The sequence below is a fragment of the Recurvomyces mirabilis genome, assembly GCF_035927965.1.
Source record: "Recurvomyces mirabilis strain CCFEE 5264 chromosome Unknown scaffold_10, whole genome shotgun sequence".
Classification (NCBI taxonomy): Eukaryota; Fungi; Ascomycota; class Dothideomycetes; order Mycosphaerellales; family Teratosphaeriaceae; genus Recurvomyces; species Recurvomyces mirabilis.
The window spans coordinates 25,417-43,581 of NW_027041944.1; the positions used below are offsets into that span (position 1 = coordinate 25,417).

At 53.4% G+C, this 18,165-nt stretch overlaps 8 protein-coding genes across 8 annotated transcripts; 6 read left to right on the forward strand and 2 right to left on the reverse strand.

Moving 5' to 3' along the window:
* Positions 1 to 207: 207 nt before the first annotated feature.
* On the forward strand, positions 208 to 2,175 carry LTS14_004376 (uncharacterized protein; the record flags this gene model as incomplete). Its single annotated transcript, XM_064837078.1, has 4 exons — positions 208 to 288; positions 343 to 783; positions 839 to 1,871; positions 1,928 to 2,175. 4 exons carry the CDS (start codon positions 208 to 210, stop codon positions 2,173 to 2,175), a joined length of 1,803 nt encoding a protein of 600 aa, XP_064695037.1.
* Positions 2,176 to 3,709: 1,534 nt separating this feature from the next.
* On the forward strand, positions 3,710 to 4,388 carry LTS14_004377 (uncharacterized protein; the record flags this gene model as incomplete). The annotated part of the gene is made up of 3 exons (XM_064837079.1): positions 3,710 to 3,902; positions 3,981 to 4,196; positions 4,255 to 4,388. The coding sequence occupies 3 exons, from the start codon at positions 3,710 to 3,712 to the stop codon at positions 4,386 to 4,388; spliced, it is 543 nt and encodes a 180-aa protein (XP_064695038.1).
* A 1,018-nt stretch (positions 4,389 to 5,406) lies between these two features.
* Positions 5,407 to 7,341, forward strand: LTS14_004378 (uncharacterized protein; the record flags this gene model as incomplete). Its single annotated transcript, XM_064837080.1, has 1 exon — positions 5,407 to 7,341. One exon carries the CDS (start codon positions 5,407 to 5,409, stop codon positions 7,339 to 7,341), a length of 1,935 nt encoding a protein of 644 aa, XP_064695039.1.
* Positions 7,342 to 7,833: 492 nt separating this feature from the next.
* LTS14_004379 (uncharacterized protein) lies at positions 7,834 to 8,820 on the forward strand (the record flags this gene model as incomplete). Its single annotated transcript, XM_064837081.1, has 1 exon — positions 7,834 to 8,820. The coding sequence occupies one exon, from the start codon at positions 7,834 to 7,836 to the stop codon at positions 8,818 to 8,820; it is 987 nt and encodes a 328-aa protein (XP_064695040.1).
* Positions 8,821 to 9,404: 584 nt separating this feature from the next.
* On the reverse strand, positions 9,405 to 10,916 carry WBP1 (oligosaccharyl transferase glycoprotein complex, beta subunit; the record flags this gene model as incomplete). Its single annotated transcript, XM_064837082.1, has 2 exons — positions 9,405 to 10,699; positions 10,775 to 10,916. 2 exons carry the CDS (start codon positions 10,914 to 10,916, stop codon positions 9,405 to 9,407), a joined length of 1,437 nt encoding a protein of 478 aa, XP_064695041.1.
* A 1,307-nt stretch (positions 10,917 to 12,223) lies between these two features.
* LTS14_004381 (uncharacterized protein) lies at positions 12,224 to 13,126 on the forward strand (the record flags this gene model as incomplete). Its single annotated transcript, XM_064837083.1, has 1 exon — positions 12,224 to 13,126. The coding sequence occupies one exon, from the start codon at positions 12,224 to 12,226 to the stop codon at positions 13,124 to 13,126; it is 903 nt and encodes a 300-aa protein (XP_064695042.1).
* A 714-nt stretch (positions 13,127 to 13,840) lies between these two features.
* LTS14_004382 (uncharacterized protein) lies at positions 13,841 to 15,276 on the reverse strand (the record flags this gene model as incomplete). Its single annotated transcript, XM_064837084.1, has 4 exons — positions 13,841 to 14,581; positions 14,656 to 14,678; positions 14,713 to 15,143; positions 15,200 to 15,276. 4 exons carry the CDS (start codon positions 15,274 to 15,276, stop codon positions 13,841 to 13,843), a joined length of 1,272 nt encoding a protein of 423 aa, XP_064695043.1.
* Positions 15,277 to 16,060: 784 nt separating this feature from the next.
* Positions 16,061 to 17,823, forward strand: LTS14_004383 (uncharacterized protein; the record flags this gene model as incomplete). Its single annotated transcript, XM_064837085.1, has 3 exons — positions 16,061 to 17,417; positions 17,477 to 17,538; positions 17,587 to 17,823. The coding sequence occupies 3 exons, from the start codon at positions 16,061 to 16,063 to the stop codon at positions 17,821 to 17,823; spliced, it is 1,656 nt and encodes a 551-aa protein (XP_064695044.1).
* Between the last annotated feature and the right edge of the window lie 342 nt (positions 17,824 to 18,165).

An 18,165-nucleotide genomic window follows, 5' to 3' on the forward strand; every position in this document is an offset into this window, starting at 1 on the left:
TGACTTGCCACAAGGACTGGCGGATGGCGACAAACCTTTCGGTTCATTGTACGGACTAGGTAAGGCAGGCCATCTCAGAGTTTTCAAGTCCACCAGTGTCAGCAGCATAAGTACAATCTGAGTGCCCAATCCTTGGTATCACACAGTACCGCAAACAGTCGCGCACACATCTCTCTTAGCAGACCGCTCTCCTTCAGACTGCCCGTCATGCCTGTCCTCGCTGAATACAACTACGTTTTCGCCATCGGCACCTTCTTTGCCCTGCTCGACGTCTACAACAATGGCGCTGTACGTTCAGCATCATGAGACTCAAGACATGCCCGCCACTGACATCCTACTTAGAACGATGTGGCCAACTCTTGGGCCACCAGTGTCTCTTCAAAGTCCATCTCCTACAGATGGGCCATGGTCCTCGGCACATGCTTCGAGATGTTGGGTGCCTTGACAGTCGGCGCCCGTACCGCCGACACGATCAAAAATAAGATCATCCCGCTCGATGCCTTTCAAGGAAATGCTGGTGTGCAGATGTTGGCTTTCACTTGTGCTCTCGCCGCGGCCTCGTCATGGGTGATGTGGTGTACCCGACACTCTGCCCACGTCTCCTCCACCTACTCACTGATCTCGGCCGTTGCTGGTGTCGGTGTTGCAACTGTCGGTGCCTCGAAGGTACAATGGGGCTGGAACGGCGGACAAGGTCTTGGGGCTATCTTCGCTGGTCTGGGTATGGCTCCGGCCATTGCTGCTGGGTTCGGCGCCACTATCTTCATGCTTATCAAGGTCGTGGTTAGTGATGACCTCGCCTCTGCTGGGCAACGTTCTTCGCTGATCAAATCCACAGGTCCACATGCGCAAGAACCCTGTGCCATGGTCCATCTTCACTGCTCCTTTTTTCTTCTTGATCGCCGGCACAATCTGCACGCTCTCGATCGTCTACAAGGGCAGTCCGAACTTGGGCCTCAACAAGAAGCCACCAGGATATATTGCTGCCGTGACTATGGGAGTGGGAGGCGGTCTTTGCGTCCTCGCTGCCTTGTTCTTCGTGCCATACATTAATGCACGAGTGGCCAAGCGCGACGCCTCCATCAAGTGGTACCACGTCTTTATGGGCCCAGTTCTCTGGAAGCGACCCGCTCCGACCAACGCCGGTGAGGTGTCGACCGTCCCCGATTACACCCACGGCCACGATGTGGACGACACTCGTTCCGCAGAGACCCTTGCTTCCGACAGCGATGATGGCGAGAAGGGCTTTGGCGAGAAGGGCATGATGGCCACCCAGCCACGCACTGTGGTACACGGTCAGCAGAAGACTACCAAGCAACTTCAAGCTGAGGCTCAAGATCGCTTCCACGCCAAGCTCCGTGAAAAGCGCGGCCCTCTTGGCTGGGCTATGCGTACGTTGCATAACACTCCTTTCGGTCCCGGCGAAATCTACGAGACCCACAACATGGCCATCGCTCTTAAGCGTCTCCCAGCTTACGTCTGTGTCGGTGCTCTCTACGGTGTCAACTACGACATCCACGCCGCACAGGCTGGTGTTGCAGGCACTCCAGAAGGTGCCCGTATGGCCCGTGTCTACGCTGCTGCCGAGAAATACCCCAACGAGGTCGAGTACACCTACTCATTCGTCCAGGTTGTTACCGCTTGCACGGCTTCATTCGCTCACGTCGCAAACGATATCGGTAACGCTGCCGGGCCCTGGGCTGCCATCTACGGTGCCTGGATGACTAGTGATGCTGCTCAGGCCAAGGCACCTGTACCAGTCTGGCAATTGGCTGTCCTCGTAATCACTCTGTCCATCGGTCTCATCACTTACGGCTTCAACATCATGAAGGTCATGGGCAACAAGATTACATATCACTCGCCAAGCAGAGGTATGCAGGAATTTACTCAAATATGCCATGACACATCAGCTGACAATGTAACGCAGGTTGCTCCATGGAGCTGGGCGCCGCGATCACCGTCCTGCTCTTCTCGCAGTTCAAGCTTCCAGTCTCGACATCCATGTGCATCACTGGTGCGACTGTTGGTGTCGGTCTCTGCAACGGTACCCTCAAGGCTGTCAACTTCCAGCGTGTGGGCTTGCTCGTCTTCTCTTGGATCATGACTATTCCGATTGCTGGTACTCTTGCTGGTCTGCTCATGGGCATTGTGCTGAACGCTCCTCACTTCGGCTAAATAACGACTTTGTAACTACCGACTATTTGCACTTTGAGCGGTGTTAAGGGTGTTGGAAGTCCGATAGATGCTTGTATAAATCTGATCACTCGCTGAATATCGATCATTATCCTCAGGCTTATGTCGTGGTTGAACTCTCTGCCAGCCAGCTTCTAGAGAGAGTATCGTTATTTTCGACCGGATGCCTTCGACGCTTGATTCGCTATCCTCAGGTTCAATGATAGCTTTCCTTGCGACCCCAGACTTCTCGCATGTAATAGCGGTATGGATTTCTTGCCTCGATGATTGCAGCTTCGCGACACCACCCTGCCAACCTGTCAGTCTTTTGCTGCCCAGATTTAGATGGATCTTAAAGGTGCATGAAAGACGACCTGCAGAACAGTTCACCGGAAGTGACATCCCGCCAAGACATCCACAACCTAAACTCGACTTGCCAGCCAGCCACGTTTCGCACATCTCATCTCCATTGGGCACTCTCCTGAACAAAAACATCTTACCTCCTCCTGACATCTTCCAAGAATTGATGATGGGAGCCGGAGTAGGTGAAAATATTGCTGTCGTCGCCTACCTTCGCCCCAAGGATCCGGTAAGGCCGTCGATCATGGCTTTTGGCTTTTAAGCCTCCAGCGCCCTGGGCTGCAAGCAACCACTTCCTCGCGACAAGGCGTGCCACGTCCGGCGCGCCTGAGATCCTGACTTGATTCGTCGACCGCATCATTGCGTGAGTGTGCTGGCGAATGGCTCCCTAGTAATGGGGCGATTATGCAGCGTGCTGCCAAGGCTGTCGGCTTCGGATGTGATCACGACATCTTATGTGAGTGCGAGGCCACCTCCCAAGACTTTCCTGATGGACAGCCTGGTCGCGCGAGTGATTATATTCCTGCTGCCTTCTTGTCCACTTTGCTATCGCGTCTACGTACCCTGGTGTTTCATTTGTTTGGCTGCTGGTGTTTCATCTTTTCTCTCGCCAGCTATCATGTTCTCACTCATATCACTGCCACCAGCCTTGGCAGTGCTAGCAGCGACTGTACTTCTACCTGGTTTCGCACTCGCCTCACCATTGGATCGCTCCGCTGGGCACGAGTTCTCCTACTTAGGTCGCTTGCTCGCACAGCAGATAATAGTAGTCAACGAACAGCACGTACACAACAGGGCCAAGACTCAGGATAGACCATTTGCGTCGTCTACATCAGAACCCACGGAGCCGACCAAGGCACCATGGCTCGCGATCATTGTCAGCAGGTCGTATGCGACGACCACGATCTCTAATGGCACCATACCCACCGGTCCTACAGCGCCTAATATCATCTGGGAGCGAGGTCTCATGAAACAGGAGGAGCATCATGTCGAATCAAGACGACCTTCGACATCTCCGAGTTCGTCAGCCAGACCGACTGAAACTCCCAAAAGGTGTAGTTCGCCTACGGTAATGACGCGAGATCAGCATTGGCAGCCAATATGGTGAGCATCAAATCGGGTCGTATGCGAGCCATTTCCCACTGACGATTGATAAAGGGGATCATGGAACGAGACCATGCCGGGAATGAACGACGAGCCTGTTCACAAGGCCAAGACGCAGCTTCAACTACCTTTCCCAATGTGCATTGGCGGTCAGTGCTCGCGTTTCATTACAGTGGGCTCAGACGGGTACATCTACCTCGATGCTGTTCGTGGTGAGGTCAAAATGAAAGCTTTTAGTGGACAGGGTCGAGGGCTGTACCTCTATGGTAAGTATTTGCAAGCCGTGGGCGCTGTGGGACTTCTGGCCTTGCTTTCGCCCCCGACTGACCATTATTCTCTTCTAGCAATGAAACGAAACGGCATCTTCTTCGGCATCTCGGGAGTGGTAGGCTCGAGAGAACTCGTGCTCGCTTGGTATGCAGGCACGCTTGCTTTTGAGCATGAGCAGGCGCACTTCACGGCTACATATCATGAGAACGAGCCAGGCCGCATCAGATATAAGTACTACCGCGTTGATCAGACAGGGTCAGGCCCAGAAGCGCAAGCTACTTTGCAGTACCGTAGGTCTGATCGTCAAGTAGTAAAGATAGAGCACCAGAGCTAACGGATTCCTGACAGCGAACCATTACATCGTGCCTTGGTCGAGGGGCAATACTTTCGAAGCAGGCATGGAGATAGATATCGCAACAGGAGATGGTCTCAAGCCGCCAGATGTGCGATTGACCAGGCATGATGTTGAGACGTGTTCATAGCAGGCAGAAGCCGATCGCTTACTTCATACCGCATCGTGTTAAAAACAAAATCGTCGTGTAGTCACAGTCATTGTGCCCTCACTTGCTTCTGAGCACGCTCAACAGGCCGAAGTGCTTGAAATGCGTATCGTAGCACGGCTCTCGTCGAAGTCATGTCTTGGGATATGCCCGCCTCGAGGTTCCTTGTGCCCCGGAACGATCGCGTACGTGCAATCAACTCGTTCACTCATATTTGAAAGTTTTCTAAAATCCACGAAGTCCGGAAGCATTTTTCGGTCGGTGAAGTTGAGACGGAAAGCGAATACTATCTCAGCCGCAGCGAGCTGCCGAAAAGGGCTTCTTTGTCGTCATGCACGGATCTAGCCGGTGTCGGCGAGGCGGAATTGCTTGCCTTCAGCAATCACACCACTTCTCCTGCATACGCGGTTTACCATCGCAGTCAATGTTGTAGCATACAATTTCCTCTTTCAAGACCACGATCGTATTCCGAACGTACTCGCCTCACAAATATTGACCGGCTCGAAAAACGCCACCATCGTAATTCGATCTGATTGTGCGATTATCAGATCTTTAAGTGAGTGCATTCCCACCTGCATCCTCCCATCCCATCCGTCCACCCAAGCCGACCACGGCACGGCATTGCACGACATCATTCCGCACCTACAGTGTACTCTTGTACTCCTGGCATATGTGCTCGCCGATCCTCAACATGCATTTGTCACATTAGCATTCACTTACATACCATGGCCATACAGCTTACAACATCCTACCCCGAGTCTTCTCAACACACCCCATCATTCGAGCGCTTCCTCCTCTCTGTACCACAGTCAGACGAAAAGCAGATATGACAAGTCCTACCAGTCGACGTCATTCAATGTCGCACTTTGGGGTCGAACATCACAGACACAGGAGCATACCTACGTGCGCGACCAGCCATCCAGAAAACCCGATTCCGTCCGAACCTACCGACACACCACTACTCAGCGTGACACCAAGCTTACGGAAGCACTACAAGACCATGGCTTCTCCGAGAACCAGCGGTGAGAGTCTGGCACAATTATCCGACGACACCAGCGATTCGACAGCAGCAAGCACACCATTGACAGAACCATTGGACATGGACGAAGTCACGGACAAGCTGGAGAGTCTACCACCGCCGAGTATGCAAGAGAAGCGCAAGCGAAGAGCCAGCGCGAGCACGACCTTGACCAACACCGAGGACATCAGGAAGCTTCTCGGTGATGGCAAGGGCACGGTCTCGCTCCAGACATACTGCTGTGGCGATGGCTGCTGTATGCTCGAGGCACTACCTGCACCTGCCGGTCAACCTCAGCACGTCTTTATAACTCCGCCAGATAACCAAGCATATCGCTTTATGGATCTCAACCTTGGCTCGCTCACACAGACGACTGAGCTGACGAAGCTGCCCGAGGTGCCAGAGTCGAAGGTCGCTTTCGGTGCTCTACGAAAACAGTCCATATCCGAGAAGTTTCCGGAAGAGGCCAACCACGACCACACACGAGAAGATGTCGACGTCGTACCGCCAGTGTACATGAAACCGCATCCACCATATAGCATTCACAGTGCACCGATTTATGGCGCTAGAGAACTCACGAAGCCTGGCGCGGAGAAGCGGACATTCCACTTCGACCTTGATGTGACAGACTATCCCGAGGAAGGCGGTGTGGATTTCAAGGTTGGAGGCGCTGTTGGGATATGTCCTCCGAATGACCCATACGTGGTGGAGGATATTCTGGATCAGCTTGGCGTACCACGTTTCCAAAGAGATAAGCCCATGCGACTGGTAACACAAGGCGGACGATGGCCTACTATTTGGGGTGATGACGAATCGCGAACACTGGTAACGACGAGACGAGAGGTCCTTACGTGGACGCTAGATATCTCATCAACGCCACCTACCAAGCCACTCTTCCGACTACTGGCCGAGTATGCCGATGCGCCGAACGAAAAGCAGATTCTCCTCTTTCTCTGCAGTGCACAAGGACAAGCGGCGTTCTGTGAGGTCCGCACAGGACCACATCTCACGCTCCAGCAGTTACTACACGCCTTCCCATCATCGAAGCCGCCACTTGAGAAGCTATGCGCGGTCACGAATCAGCTGATGCCACGCTTCTACTCACTATCGAACGACCCTCATGTGTCGTCTGAACGAGAAGGACTGGCCGGCAGACGACTGATCGAGATGGCTGTTACCATCCACGAAACGCCAGCCTACACCGGCACAGCCCGAACAGGCGTTGGCTCCGGCTTCCTTGAACGTCTAGCACAGAAACTCATCAACGCAGAGTCAAAAGCAGAGAACAATCTAGCGGCGGGGGAAGCTGGCCGCCGCCTCAACCTTCAACTGCCCATGTTTCGAGGCCTGATGTCCAATCCACTCTCCCGCCAATTCAACAGCGACGGTCCTATGGTTCTGATCGGCGCGGGCGTCGGTATGGCGCCCTTCCGAGGCTTCATCCTCAACCGTCTCAAGAATGCGAATTGTGCGAACAAGATCTGGCTGATTCAAGGTATTCGGGACAGTATGCTAGATGAGATCTACCGTGGCGAGCTCGGAGCGCACGAGAGCTCGATCAAGAAGGTTGTACAATCTCGCGCCAAACCACCACCGGCATCCGAGGACTCCGAGGGCGTCGATGCAAACGGCGATGACGAACGACGACCTGCTAAAGTCAGCGATGCCAGGACCGAGCAGAAAGTAGCCAAGTACGTCCAAGATGAGGTTCGACTCCAAGCCGACATCGTCTGGTTCGTCGTCAATTCCGTCGACGGCCGAATCTTCGTCTGCGGTTCTACGCAAGGGATGGGCGAAGGTGTGGAGAGTGCACTGATCGACGTTGCTATGGATAAGGGAGGGATGAGTCTGGAGACGGCAACGGAATTCTGGCAGGCGAAGAAGGAGGCTGGGCAGTATATCGCTGAGACTTGGTGATTACGAGCGGGGAAATCTGTGAATGGGCATTTTTGAGCGTGATGTATAGAGTGGATATTTGCGAGCGTTCATGCATTGGGGGCACGATGGGTGCAGGCAACTATGTAGAATGGCGTTTGGCTTGTGTACAGTGAGGCGGTGTTGCAAAGCCCTGGAACTACGTACGGTGCTATCTAATCGACTTACATAAGTCTGATAGACTTGAATTTACGTGCTAGCCACAGGTCCATGGTCATCTCGCAAAGACAGCATAGTGTCTTCGCATCATATAGACGCTGCCCTGGTCTTGGTCCTTCCTGGACATGTTCGCTAGGCTGTGAATGCCTGAATCATTACGACCAACTTGCTGCACGCTTGTGTCTGAGATGCCACACTCGCATCTATGCCACGTATGCGAACATGGTTGGCCTGTGTGTCTCGCAGTGGGACAGACAGGCTGGTGAATGGAGGAAGACGAGATGAGACATGCGCCCTACTAGAAGTGACTACGACATGAGTGGGAGACACATAGGGACAGTCACTTCTATCTATGATGATTATTCCTCTTCCATCATCGACATCACTCTGTTCATCGAGTTTTACCATATCACGATACCCCAGTTACGTCGCAACTTCAAGCACAGAATCCTGCAGACTACCACAGACTCCGACCAGGCCCCGCCCACCCAGGAGGATTTCGACATGGATGTCCCCCCCATTTCTCTCCAGGTAGACCAGACCCAAGACACGATCGAGCGCACTCCTAATCCCATCGCCAACACCAACAATGGGCCGGTTGTGGCTGAGAAGACTAAGAAGCGGCTTGCATGCAGCCTGCTCCAGACTCGTCCACTAGGTACTGTGGTGATTCTAGCCCAGGTCCAGTCAATATCAGTAGATGACCGTGGCTCTGAAACCGGAGGAGATGGTTCGCACGATCCTAAGTTGGAAGAGGACCATGCCACCGTTCGTGCCCGGGAGGAACCCACGTCCCTTGAGGACGGATACGACGGCGACAACATAATCGTTGCTCCCCACCGCCGAACTTATCATCGTCATCATCGCCGGCGCAGCGCCCGCATCCAATCTCGAGCCGCTGTAGCTTTTGGTAAAGAAAGCTCGTCGGACAGCAATAAAGAGAATTGCCCTCCTGCCTCTGCGCCTCGACATATGCGTACGCCACCGCCTTCCTCCGCCATCCAGGGCAAAGAAACAGCTTCGGGTGGTAGGAGGTGTAAGCGTAAGAGGGCTTCTACCGATGTGGACGGGACCCAAACCGGCGACCAGGACAACGACGACGACGACGAGGCCACAGCTATCATCCCGATGAGCAAAAATAGGAATGAGAATGAAGACATCCCCACGATCGAAGCCAACGAACATGAGACCACCGAAAATACAGGCTTCGAACATAAGACAAAGAGGCTCCGCCACTCTTCCAAAATACTAACCCAGGACCTCGCAGCGGAAAAAGCCATGGCCCTCTTCCTGCTCACCTAAACTCGTATCCTCCGATCTCAGCTCAACAAGCAAGAACTCGCCATAGTAGACCAAAGAAAACGTGCTGAGACCGCCGAGGCCAGGGTACTGTGCATGGAAGAAAAGGTGAGGACGAGACAGACATTGGCGGAGAAGGAAGCAGAGAGGAGGACGTGGAAAGCAGTAGTTGGCATGATAGGGATGGGTGTCGTAGCTGGTGGGATAGGGGCGTGGAAGGGGTTTGAGGCTGGGGTTGGGTTGTGAAGGGGTGTGATGAGATGTAGATGTAATCAGATGGTCTGATTTTCGAGAGGGGAAGGTGAGAGGATCGGGCAGATGGGGAGGAAACAGGGTAGGGTCAATGAGACGGAAAGGGAGGGAAACGGAAACGAATCGATGGGGGTTTGGGAGGAAGATGACCATAGCTACCCATTTTTGTGCCGTGTATCATGCAGTCATTCCCGGAGGCTTGGAATCCCAGGCGGGCATAGGACTTTCTTCTTGCAGTTGTGACCTTGAGAGAGATATCAAACATCTATGCAAGATACCACAAAACCTCGCAAAATTCCCTCTACACGTACATTTTCCCCCAAATCTACCACTCATCACCTCCTAAACCCCTGCGCCTTAAGATCCCCCTTCGGCTGGGCCGGCTTACTATACAACCACACCACCACGAACGCCACCCACCCAGCAACCGTAACCCAAATCCCACCGATCCACGGCCACGCCCCGGAAATGACAAAAGACCTCGGCCACTCATCATGCGCGAAATGCCTGACCGTCACCGTCCTTTTCTCCTCGACATTCGTGAGGAAGGGCCGGCGATACTCGACGAAGAAGTTGAAGATGCCGTGTTGATCCGGTAAGGTAAAAGTGCTGGTGAAGATTGTCGCGGTGGGGGTTTGGGATGAAGGGATCAGGTTGAGGCGGTGGAAGGGGGATAACATGCTGAATTCCAGCTGGACGGAGTCGGCTGCGGCCGGGGTAAAGGGAGTCCAGTGTGTGCCTGACCATTCGGATAGAGCGATGGCGTAGTGGACGGAGTTTTTGATGCGGTAGATTGTCGGGTTGAGATCGACGTTCGCTTGTCCCAGGGCGGAGGAGGAGTTGGTGAGAGTGCTCTGGGGACCTTCGTTGAGGTAGTGCGATACACTCTCCACCTTCAACACACCCGCCTCTTTGAACGTCCAAGCACTGACTTTCTCCGCGAAAGCCTTATTTCCCGTTTTCTCGCTCTTCTTGCCTGCGCCGGGTACTTGGACAGCAGCGTCGAACCATTTATCTTCTAGTGCTTCCGCGCTGCCGACGACGGTGAAGCGGGCGCTATTGCGGGCTTGGAAGGCGGAGACGAGGGTGATTTGGTTGCCGGAGGCGAAGACGTCTTCGAGACTGTCGCCGCTGTCGTCTTTGGGGTTGTAGGTGTACGCTGTGCTTGGGGCCTTTAGGATGGAGGAGAGTAGGGGTGAGGCGTTGCCCAGGACTTGTCCTACGGCGTGGGGGAAGGCTACCAGGCTGTCGACGGAGAAATAGTCCTTGATAGCGTTGTTCGCCTGCTTCGGGCTAGGTAGGAGGAGAATATCGTGGTCTTCTGCTGCAGTCTTGGTATCGTAGTTGAAGTGATCAACGACCAAGCTATTCCTGTCCGCCGGTAAAGTAATATCCAGCTCGAGTAGGAGACTGCTGATGGCGCTGGGGATGCCTACTTCGCTGGATAGAGTGAGCAGGACATTGGATCCAGCGTTTACAAAGTCAACGATGAGGTTTGGTGTGAGAGCTGGACCGAGCCCTTTAGCTTTGGTGGGCAGGAGGAGAAGGTGCGAGTAAGCCGGGACGCCATGTTGGAAGAGTGACAGGCCCGTGTCTTTGGGTGAGCGGTAGGTGAGTTGGAAGCCGCGGTCTATAATATCACAACCATACACATTAGCTTGCTTCAATCTTCAATCAATGTGTTCAGACAGTATTTCATTCTTACCACTCAGACTGCTCCAAAACTGTGAGTAGCGACTCTTGTCCGCTTCTTCCTCCAACACCACCAACAATTTATTCCCCTGCGCCGACAATGCCGAGACCAGACCCAGCAGGCCGACCAGCAGGCCTAATACCCGTAGTCTCATCGTGTTATGTGGGTGTATGTGAGGTGAATGGGTGCTTGTCTTGAAGCTACGTTGCTGTATCGAGCGCGAGCTACTGTAGTGCCAAGACTTGAGATTGAGGCTCTGCGGAGGTGGAGCTGCGGAGGCATTACTATTGACGTGAAGTGACGTGAAGTGAAGTGGACAAAGCCAAACAGACAGATACAGTACAACCTTCTGCAACGACATAGCAGCATGGCGCCCGTCTCCTTCTGGACCGCCCCAGGTCAATACATCAATTGGGCTGCACGCGCCAAGCCGGCCATCTTCTGGAGTATTGTGCTGGGGTGTATGGGTCCCGTGTTTGTGGTATGCTGGCGACGACCTCTAGACTTGCGATACAGCATGTATGTAGATGAGGCAGTCATGCTGATATCATGTTACATACAGGCAGTAGTCCCACCCACACGAAAATACTTTGGCGATGGACCGCGACCGCAAATTCCTCTGACTTATCCGAGTGAGTATCCTCCACCTACACGCTAGTAAGAGGGAGACTGGGCCAGATGTGAAGGGACGATGAACAGAACCATGCGAGAACACGAGAGAACATGTGCGTGACGAGGGCAGAGGACATAAGCTGATACGCTATCTCCCACAGTACCACGAGGACCCCGCCAAATACCTTCCGGCTACGATGATTGAGTGGGAAGAAGGAAGGACAGAAGCCGGTATGGGCACAAGGATATGGGATGATAAGGAGTTTTCGGGCGCACAAGGGCTGCCAGCTTATGGTGGGGACGGATTCGAGGTCAGCTGTACATACCACAAGAGCCACAAATCCGCCACAAATCCGCCACAACTCCAAAACATGCCCGACCACTGGAATGTGTGCGAGCACAACCTACAACACTCATGATACTGTGTATACGCTACATTACGCCCCCCCCTCATGCTCAAGGACTGCAGAAGCACAAGATCACTAATCCCCAAAGCTCATGACAGTCAGCAGACCCAGCTCGGCACACTCCACGCTACTAATCACGATACGACTAACAAGCCCGATCGTAGTCACCACGAGCAGATGATGACTAAGTCATATGTCGTGCATGAGGGGAGTCGTGCATGAGGGGAGTCGTGATCATGCCATGTGCAATGCGAGCATGTCATTGCCCGCCCCGGTTTTGAATATGTGATGCAATAGCAACCACCAAGGTAGTATCCATCAAGGTCGAAACATCACCATTTGTTCTTTGTTGAAGCTACCTTGCGAGGGCTAGGAAAGTATCTACTGACAACCCGGCCGACACCAAGTACCTGTCATGGCTGGAATCATGACAACCACAACGATGACAACCACAAACAACACCACCTCCACGAACCGAACGACCAGCCAAACCATCTTGATCTCCACCCTCCCCTCAGAAATCTGGCTCGACATCATCTCCCTCATCCCCTACACACCCCTCCAACTCCTGCACCTCCGTCTCCTATCCCAACGCTTAAACGCCCTAATAACAACCCACGAGAAAAGTCTAATCCGACATCTCCTCCGCCAGCAGAACGAAAACAATAGTAACAGTCTACAAACCAACCTATCACTCTTCCCAGACCTGAAAATCAAAACCTATCCCGACCTCCATCGCCTACACACTCGGACCACGGGTTTTCGGAACCTGCAGAATACCATCACCGAGATCGGCGAGAAGACCGAAGAGTTGGAATGGCTGGCAGGCCGCTACGAACCCCTCCTCCATACCGGCCTCCTCCTCCTCCACCGCCTCCAGGACATCGAACCATTAGCCGAACACCTCAAACACTTACCCTACCTCTCCCTCTCCCCACCCACCTCCACCTCCACCTCCACCTTGCTACCAAACCCAGCCTACTGCGCCAAAATCGCCCTCCTGCAATCCCTGCCCAAGACGAGTCTAGCCTGTCTACTCTTCAGCCTCGTGGCAGCGGTCAAGGTCTTGAGGGCGAAGGGTCCAGAGCCGATAGGTCAGAGTTGGTGCATGAGGGATGCGGAGGAGAGGTCAGAAGTGGAGTTGGCAATGGAGGAGTGTTTGCTTGAGCGTGGGCCGGCTGTGCTGGCTGGCTTGCTTGGGATAGAGGGAGGTGCGGAGTTGGTGTGGGCTAAAAGGTACGGTCCCATCCTCTCTATCCTCGCCTCGCCTCGTATTCGTTTCCCGATCACTTATTCTACATCCGGCTCACCGCTGACTTCGGCCTATTTTTTTTTAGGCTACTAACGGAAGAATACACCTCAATGCCAACCCGACAATCGCCCTTTCCAGATGGGACGTCCAAGCCGAGAACTTTGATTTCGTCGTTGAGGAGGGCGTTGGCGGAGAAGTGCGGGGGTAGGTATTCGGAGGTTGTGACGAGGATGTGGGAGGTTTTGTCTGGGACGGGGTTTGATCGGGTTGGTGAGGAGGATGTGGTGAGGTTGGTGAGGGGGCAGGTGGGGAGTGGGGGAGGGGGTATGAGGAGGATGGGATTCTGAACGATTGAATTAAGCGATGTTCTGGAACGTCGTGATGTACAATATGCCGGACACATGGTCAAGCAGGCGTCACCATCACCCTGTCCACGAAGATGTGATCATTTATGAATGATCCGTGACAAACGTTCCGCACGCATGTACAGTTGTGAAGATAAGCATACAACCGTGAAGATGAGGGACAAAGTCCTTCGACTCTCAATAGCCACACGCATAGCCAACGACATATCAAGAAACTGCTGCCATAGTTGTCGTACAACATGCGTCAATGCACTATAATAAAATCTCCTCCTGAGATCTTATGCAGACAAGCCGGCCGTTATCGTTCTGCTCACAATTATGTCTTTTCGTCGTCATCTTGAAATCCGTAATCGTCCGTAACATCAAGGCCAGTGTCCAAACAGGACGGAGAACCAAACATCCTTATCGTACAATGTGGCCGGCCGCAATATGTTGTACATGCTCACTCGCCACCACTACTGGGGGGCTCAGCCTCCTCCTTCGTACTCTGTCGATGATCGCCATCCTCTTGGACTTCCAAGGATTCATGATCATCCAACGCTTCCGCTTGTGTTGGCGATCTGATGATCTCCACGGCATCTCTGTACGTCAATCCACCTTTCATCAGTATCTGTATTGCACTCGTGGCTCGGCTGTAGTATGACGCTCGTGGAGCCAAGGCATCGGTGATCTGTAACGATGCCAGGTCCTCGAGGACACTGTCTCGCGGTGACCCATGCTCGGACTGTCCAAATGCTACGTTTCGATATTGCATCAACAGAGGCACGATGGATGCAGTGTTGACCTTACCGATCGACTTGACCTTGGTTTTGTGGTCGATCGTGTGTGTCCGGGCATAGTCAATGCGGGACCACTCATCCAGCCTTTCGGTCGGCTTATCGGCATCGACACGGATTGCTATCGGCTGCATCTGTCGACCATTCTCCGTGACATCGAGGGCTACTGGCTGTTGTCTGCCTGTGTAGATCATGCCGTGCTCTTCTACGCGGACACCAGGCTTGCGTACACCCTGCTGACTATAGGTGGTGATAGGTAGTACGCTGCAAATCTTGTTGCCTTCGCGTACGACCACAAATCGACGGGTTGTGCTGTGTACCCATTCGCCGTAGCAGTCTTCGCTCCATGCTAAGCTCATACTTATGCTCTTCCGCTCACTAGCCTCGCTGTATACAGCTTGGAAAACCTGTCCATGTCAGTGATCTATGGCAATGATAGAGATTGGATCGGTTGCACTCTGCCAACGACAAAAAATCTGACCGGGTACTTGCGCCGCTGATACTCTGCATAACGTCAGAGAGAGACTTTATTGGGAACCATGCGACTTGCCAGGATTCAGCGAGCGTCTTCTACTTGAACTTGCCACATTTGACTGATCCATGGGAGGTGTGTGGTGCAGACCAGTCAGCATTGAATGAACGTGCGTGGGCGAAGACTGGTCTGGGCGAGCGATATTCCCATCGCGTTGGAAGCCGTTGCTTCTCCGTCGTGACAACGGATATTGCTGCGTCTCCCCAACTGGTGAGCTACGGTTATTCCATCGGATCTCGTTAGGACTATAAGAGACTTGTGCGTCTCCTGCTACCTGCTGCGGTAGGTAATGTGGCTGCGGTAGGTAATGTGGCTGCTGCGGATATGGCGAGTACGAAGCGTTTGATTGAAACACAGGTTGCTGGTGCAGTGGCCATGCTCGACCTGGGTAGTTATGTGGTTGACCCTCGCTGGTCACGGGCTGTTCGGTTCCGTGACTGTGTTTTGTGATAAGCTCACTGTCCGCGCTGAGTTCAGCCTCATGGGCACTCACGCTTGAAACACAGCGGGTTGGTAAAACCCTTGAGCCCAGAAAGCATCGTCAGATTTGTCTTGAGGTCTCGGAAACATCGTGTCTGCGAAAGTTTGATTGTTGCCAGTGGACCTGTCAAATCGGTCACACACGAGGCGGACCATGCACAGCAGGATTTTTGTGCCCACGCAGGCTTTATCATCTACGAGTCGTCCTAATAGCGAGCGGTAAGGCAACGGTCCTGTAGTTGATTCGCATCCACGGGATGATAGCGCAGGCGACACAGCGAGGCCGCCCTCGCTCTAGACGTGAGCCCGGTCAGGGCCGCTAGACCTCTGAGTAGGGTTGTCAGGTGCAGCGAGCTTCGTATCATCAGCTGATACTGTATTCTATTTGATTGTACGGTATTCGCACGCAGCGTCGGCTTGAAGCATTCGTTCCATGCCTCTTTGCAACACCCGCTTGGCACGATGGGGATGTCATGGCGTTCATGAGGACAGCCGCTGAGGTGCGATGACGGCTCGATGTATTGAGGCTTGCTCGAGTTGTAGAGGTACATTGCAAAGGTACATGTAGGTGGCATCTCACCCGTGCCGCCCCTCTTATCAGCCCGTGCACAGCTCTGCTCTACCTTGCCTCGTGGCGTGCCGTAGCTTCCACGGCCTGCTTGTTGATCTTGCGATCGTCCCAGGTCGACATAGCCCAGCCTTGTTGACACCCAGTTGCCGAACATACTGCGAGTCTTCTAACGGAACAAAACTCGTGGAACGGGTTGCAGATTACCGCCATCTGGGATCAAGCTCTCGACAAGCTGGCGACTGTTCCGCTTGGCTCAGAGGCCCATGTTCGCGCTCATGAACAGCGCAGTCCGAGGACCATGCGATGTCACTAACGGAAGCATCACGACCCGGACTTTCGGATGACTCCCTCACTGCCGTCGAGGACGCCAACATCGATGGCCACGGGAAGGATTCGCTGGAGGGCACCACGAACCATGCTACCGTGGAACCTTCTCAGTACGAGTATAGGACAGACACGGGTAGTCCAAAGCAAATCTTAACTCAAGAAGACGATGCCGTGCGTTTGGAGCCCACGGTGCTACATCCGAGCGGACGTGGAAAGGTGCGATTCGATAATACAAAAGCGTTGCTCGACAATGTGTTGGCCAAGAGATCTGAAGTCACCAATGAGCGTGGCAAACTAAACCAGCGGTACCTAGAGATCTATCATGCAGCACAAGTCCTCTGCGATTACGGTGTCAACTCATGGTCTGCGCCGGCTGACATCGAGCATACTCAGAAGCTGCAAAGCGACTTCAAGGAGCTTGTTGAAGCGATGCAAGCCCAAGAAAAGGTTCGTATGGCTGCCATCGACAGTCTCACTTGGCTCGAAATAGAACTGTTCCAAGAAGAACGTACTTTGTCGAAAGCGTTAGAATTCCTTCCGGAGGCCCAGTACACGTCAGGGGCGAGACAACCCAGCCCGTCCAGGAAGGTCACGAAAGCACCATCGGTAGGCGAGGTTGATCCGCTGCTTCTAGCCTATCAAAACCGTAAAGGCGACGAGAACATTTGGCGTGAACGATTACAAGAACTTCAATACAATCATGGACAGGGTCGGGAACAGCGAGAATTTGTGAAAGACAGGGGCGACTTCCACTTACTCCACATGACGGATGAACAATTCGAAGCACATTTTCAGAGACGACGTGCAACTATTCTCCAGAATCTTGAATCAGCCGAAAAGGATGCGCTCGCAATAGAGAAGCAATGCCGGGCGAAGAGTCTACTGATCGATGGCGACCAGCCGGCCTCCTCCTCGATCGCTGGTGAATCGGTCGAGAGCTCGGCTGCACACGAGCGGCGAAGCTCCAGACACAGATCTCGTCTTCCTTCGGGCTCGATTGATGCATGGTCTCCGGAGCTGGAAGGAGATGTTCGACCATTGGAAGCTGTGACAGATTGGCTAGAAACAATAGATCCTGATGCAGCGGCGAGCATTGCACCTTCCATGTCCGCAGACTCCGAGTCATCGTCGCTTTACGAGGCCCTGGACCCGAAATATGAGGATAAGACGCAGGCCTCACGTCCATTCGGCGACGAGCTCGACGACATAGCGTATCCTGATCATGGGGCTATCGCGATGGGTGGCGAAATAGAGACTGATCGACCACTAAGAATGAAGGCGGAAGAGAGTATTGTCTTGGGAGTGGAAGATTGGACTCTCACTTCACCACAAAGTAATTCTTTGCCGTTGATCCTATCTGTAAGATCCTTTGAGCATGGCTAACCGTACTAGAAGCTCCATCAACTCTGGATACGGAAGAAGTTCCCAATCTGCCGTGGTCCGAGAGTGAAAAGGTCAGGTGTTCGAGTCGTGTGCTCCTTACGAAGCTCACATAAGTTCAGGTTCAATTGGTCGTCGAATTGCTCAAAGCGTCATTTGCTCCTACAACGCTACTCTATGATTTGTTTTCCCGTCTGGGCGTGCAGCCGAACATGGAACTATTGCATCTGCCCAAAGGTCCGTCCATCTATCCGGATGGTCAAATCGTCGTGCTGGACCTTGGCTTTCGCATGGTCTTGCGACTCGTACCTAGCGAGCGAAAAGATTCAATAGTTCGCTCAGGGCTGACATTCTTCTAGGTCGATCAGTGAAGTCTGCCTCAGCACTACTGGACGAACTGAAGTCTGATCGCTCTACGAGATCAAAGTCCCCCCTCTACATCAATGGTCAGGAGTACAACAGTATTCCAATACCTCGCGACAGCTCTGGTAATAGCCTGTCTATGGCGAGCCATGTGAAAGACCCGCGCAACTCGGCGGGAGACAAGAGCACCGAAGTACAAACAGAAGGAGCATCATCAGCAACTAATGGATCTCGGGCTAGCGACTCGATGATGGCCTCTTTCGTCGACTCGACGGTAAATGGAGCTCTGAATACCTCGACAAAGCTTGCATCGGTGCTACATGGTCGGGCAGACCACC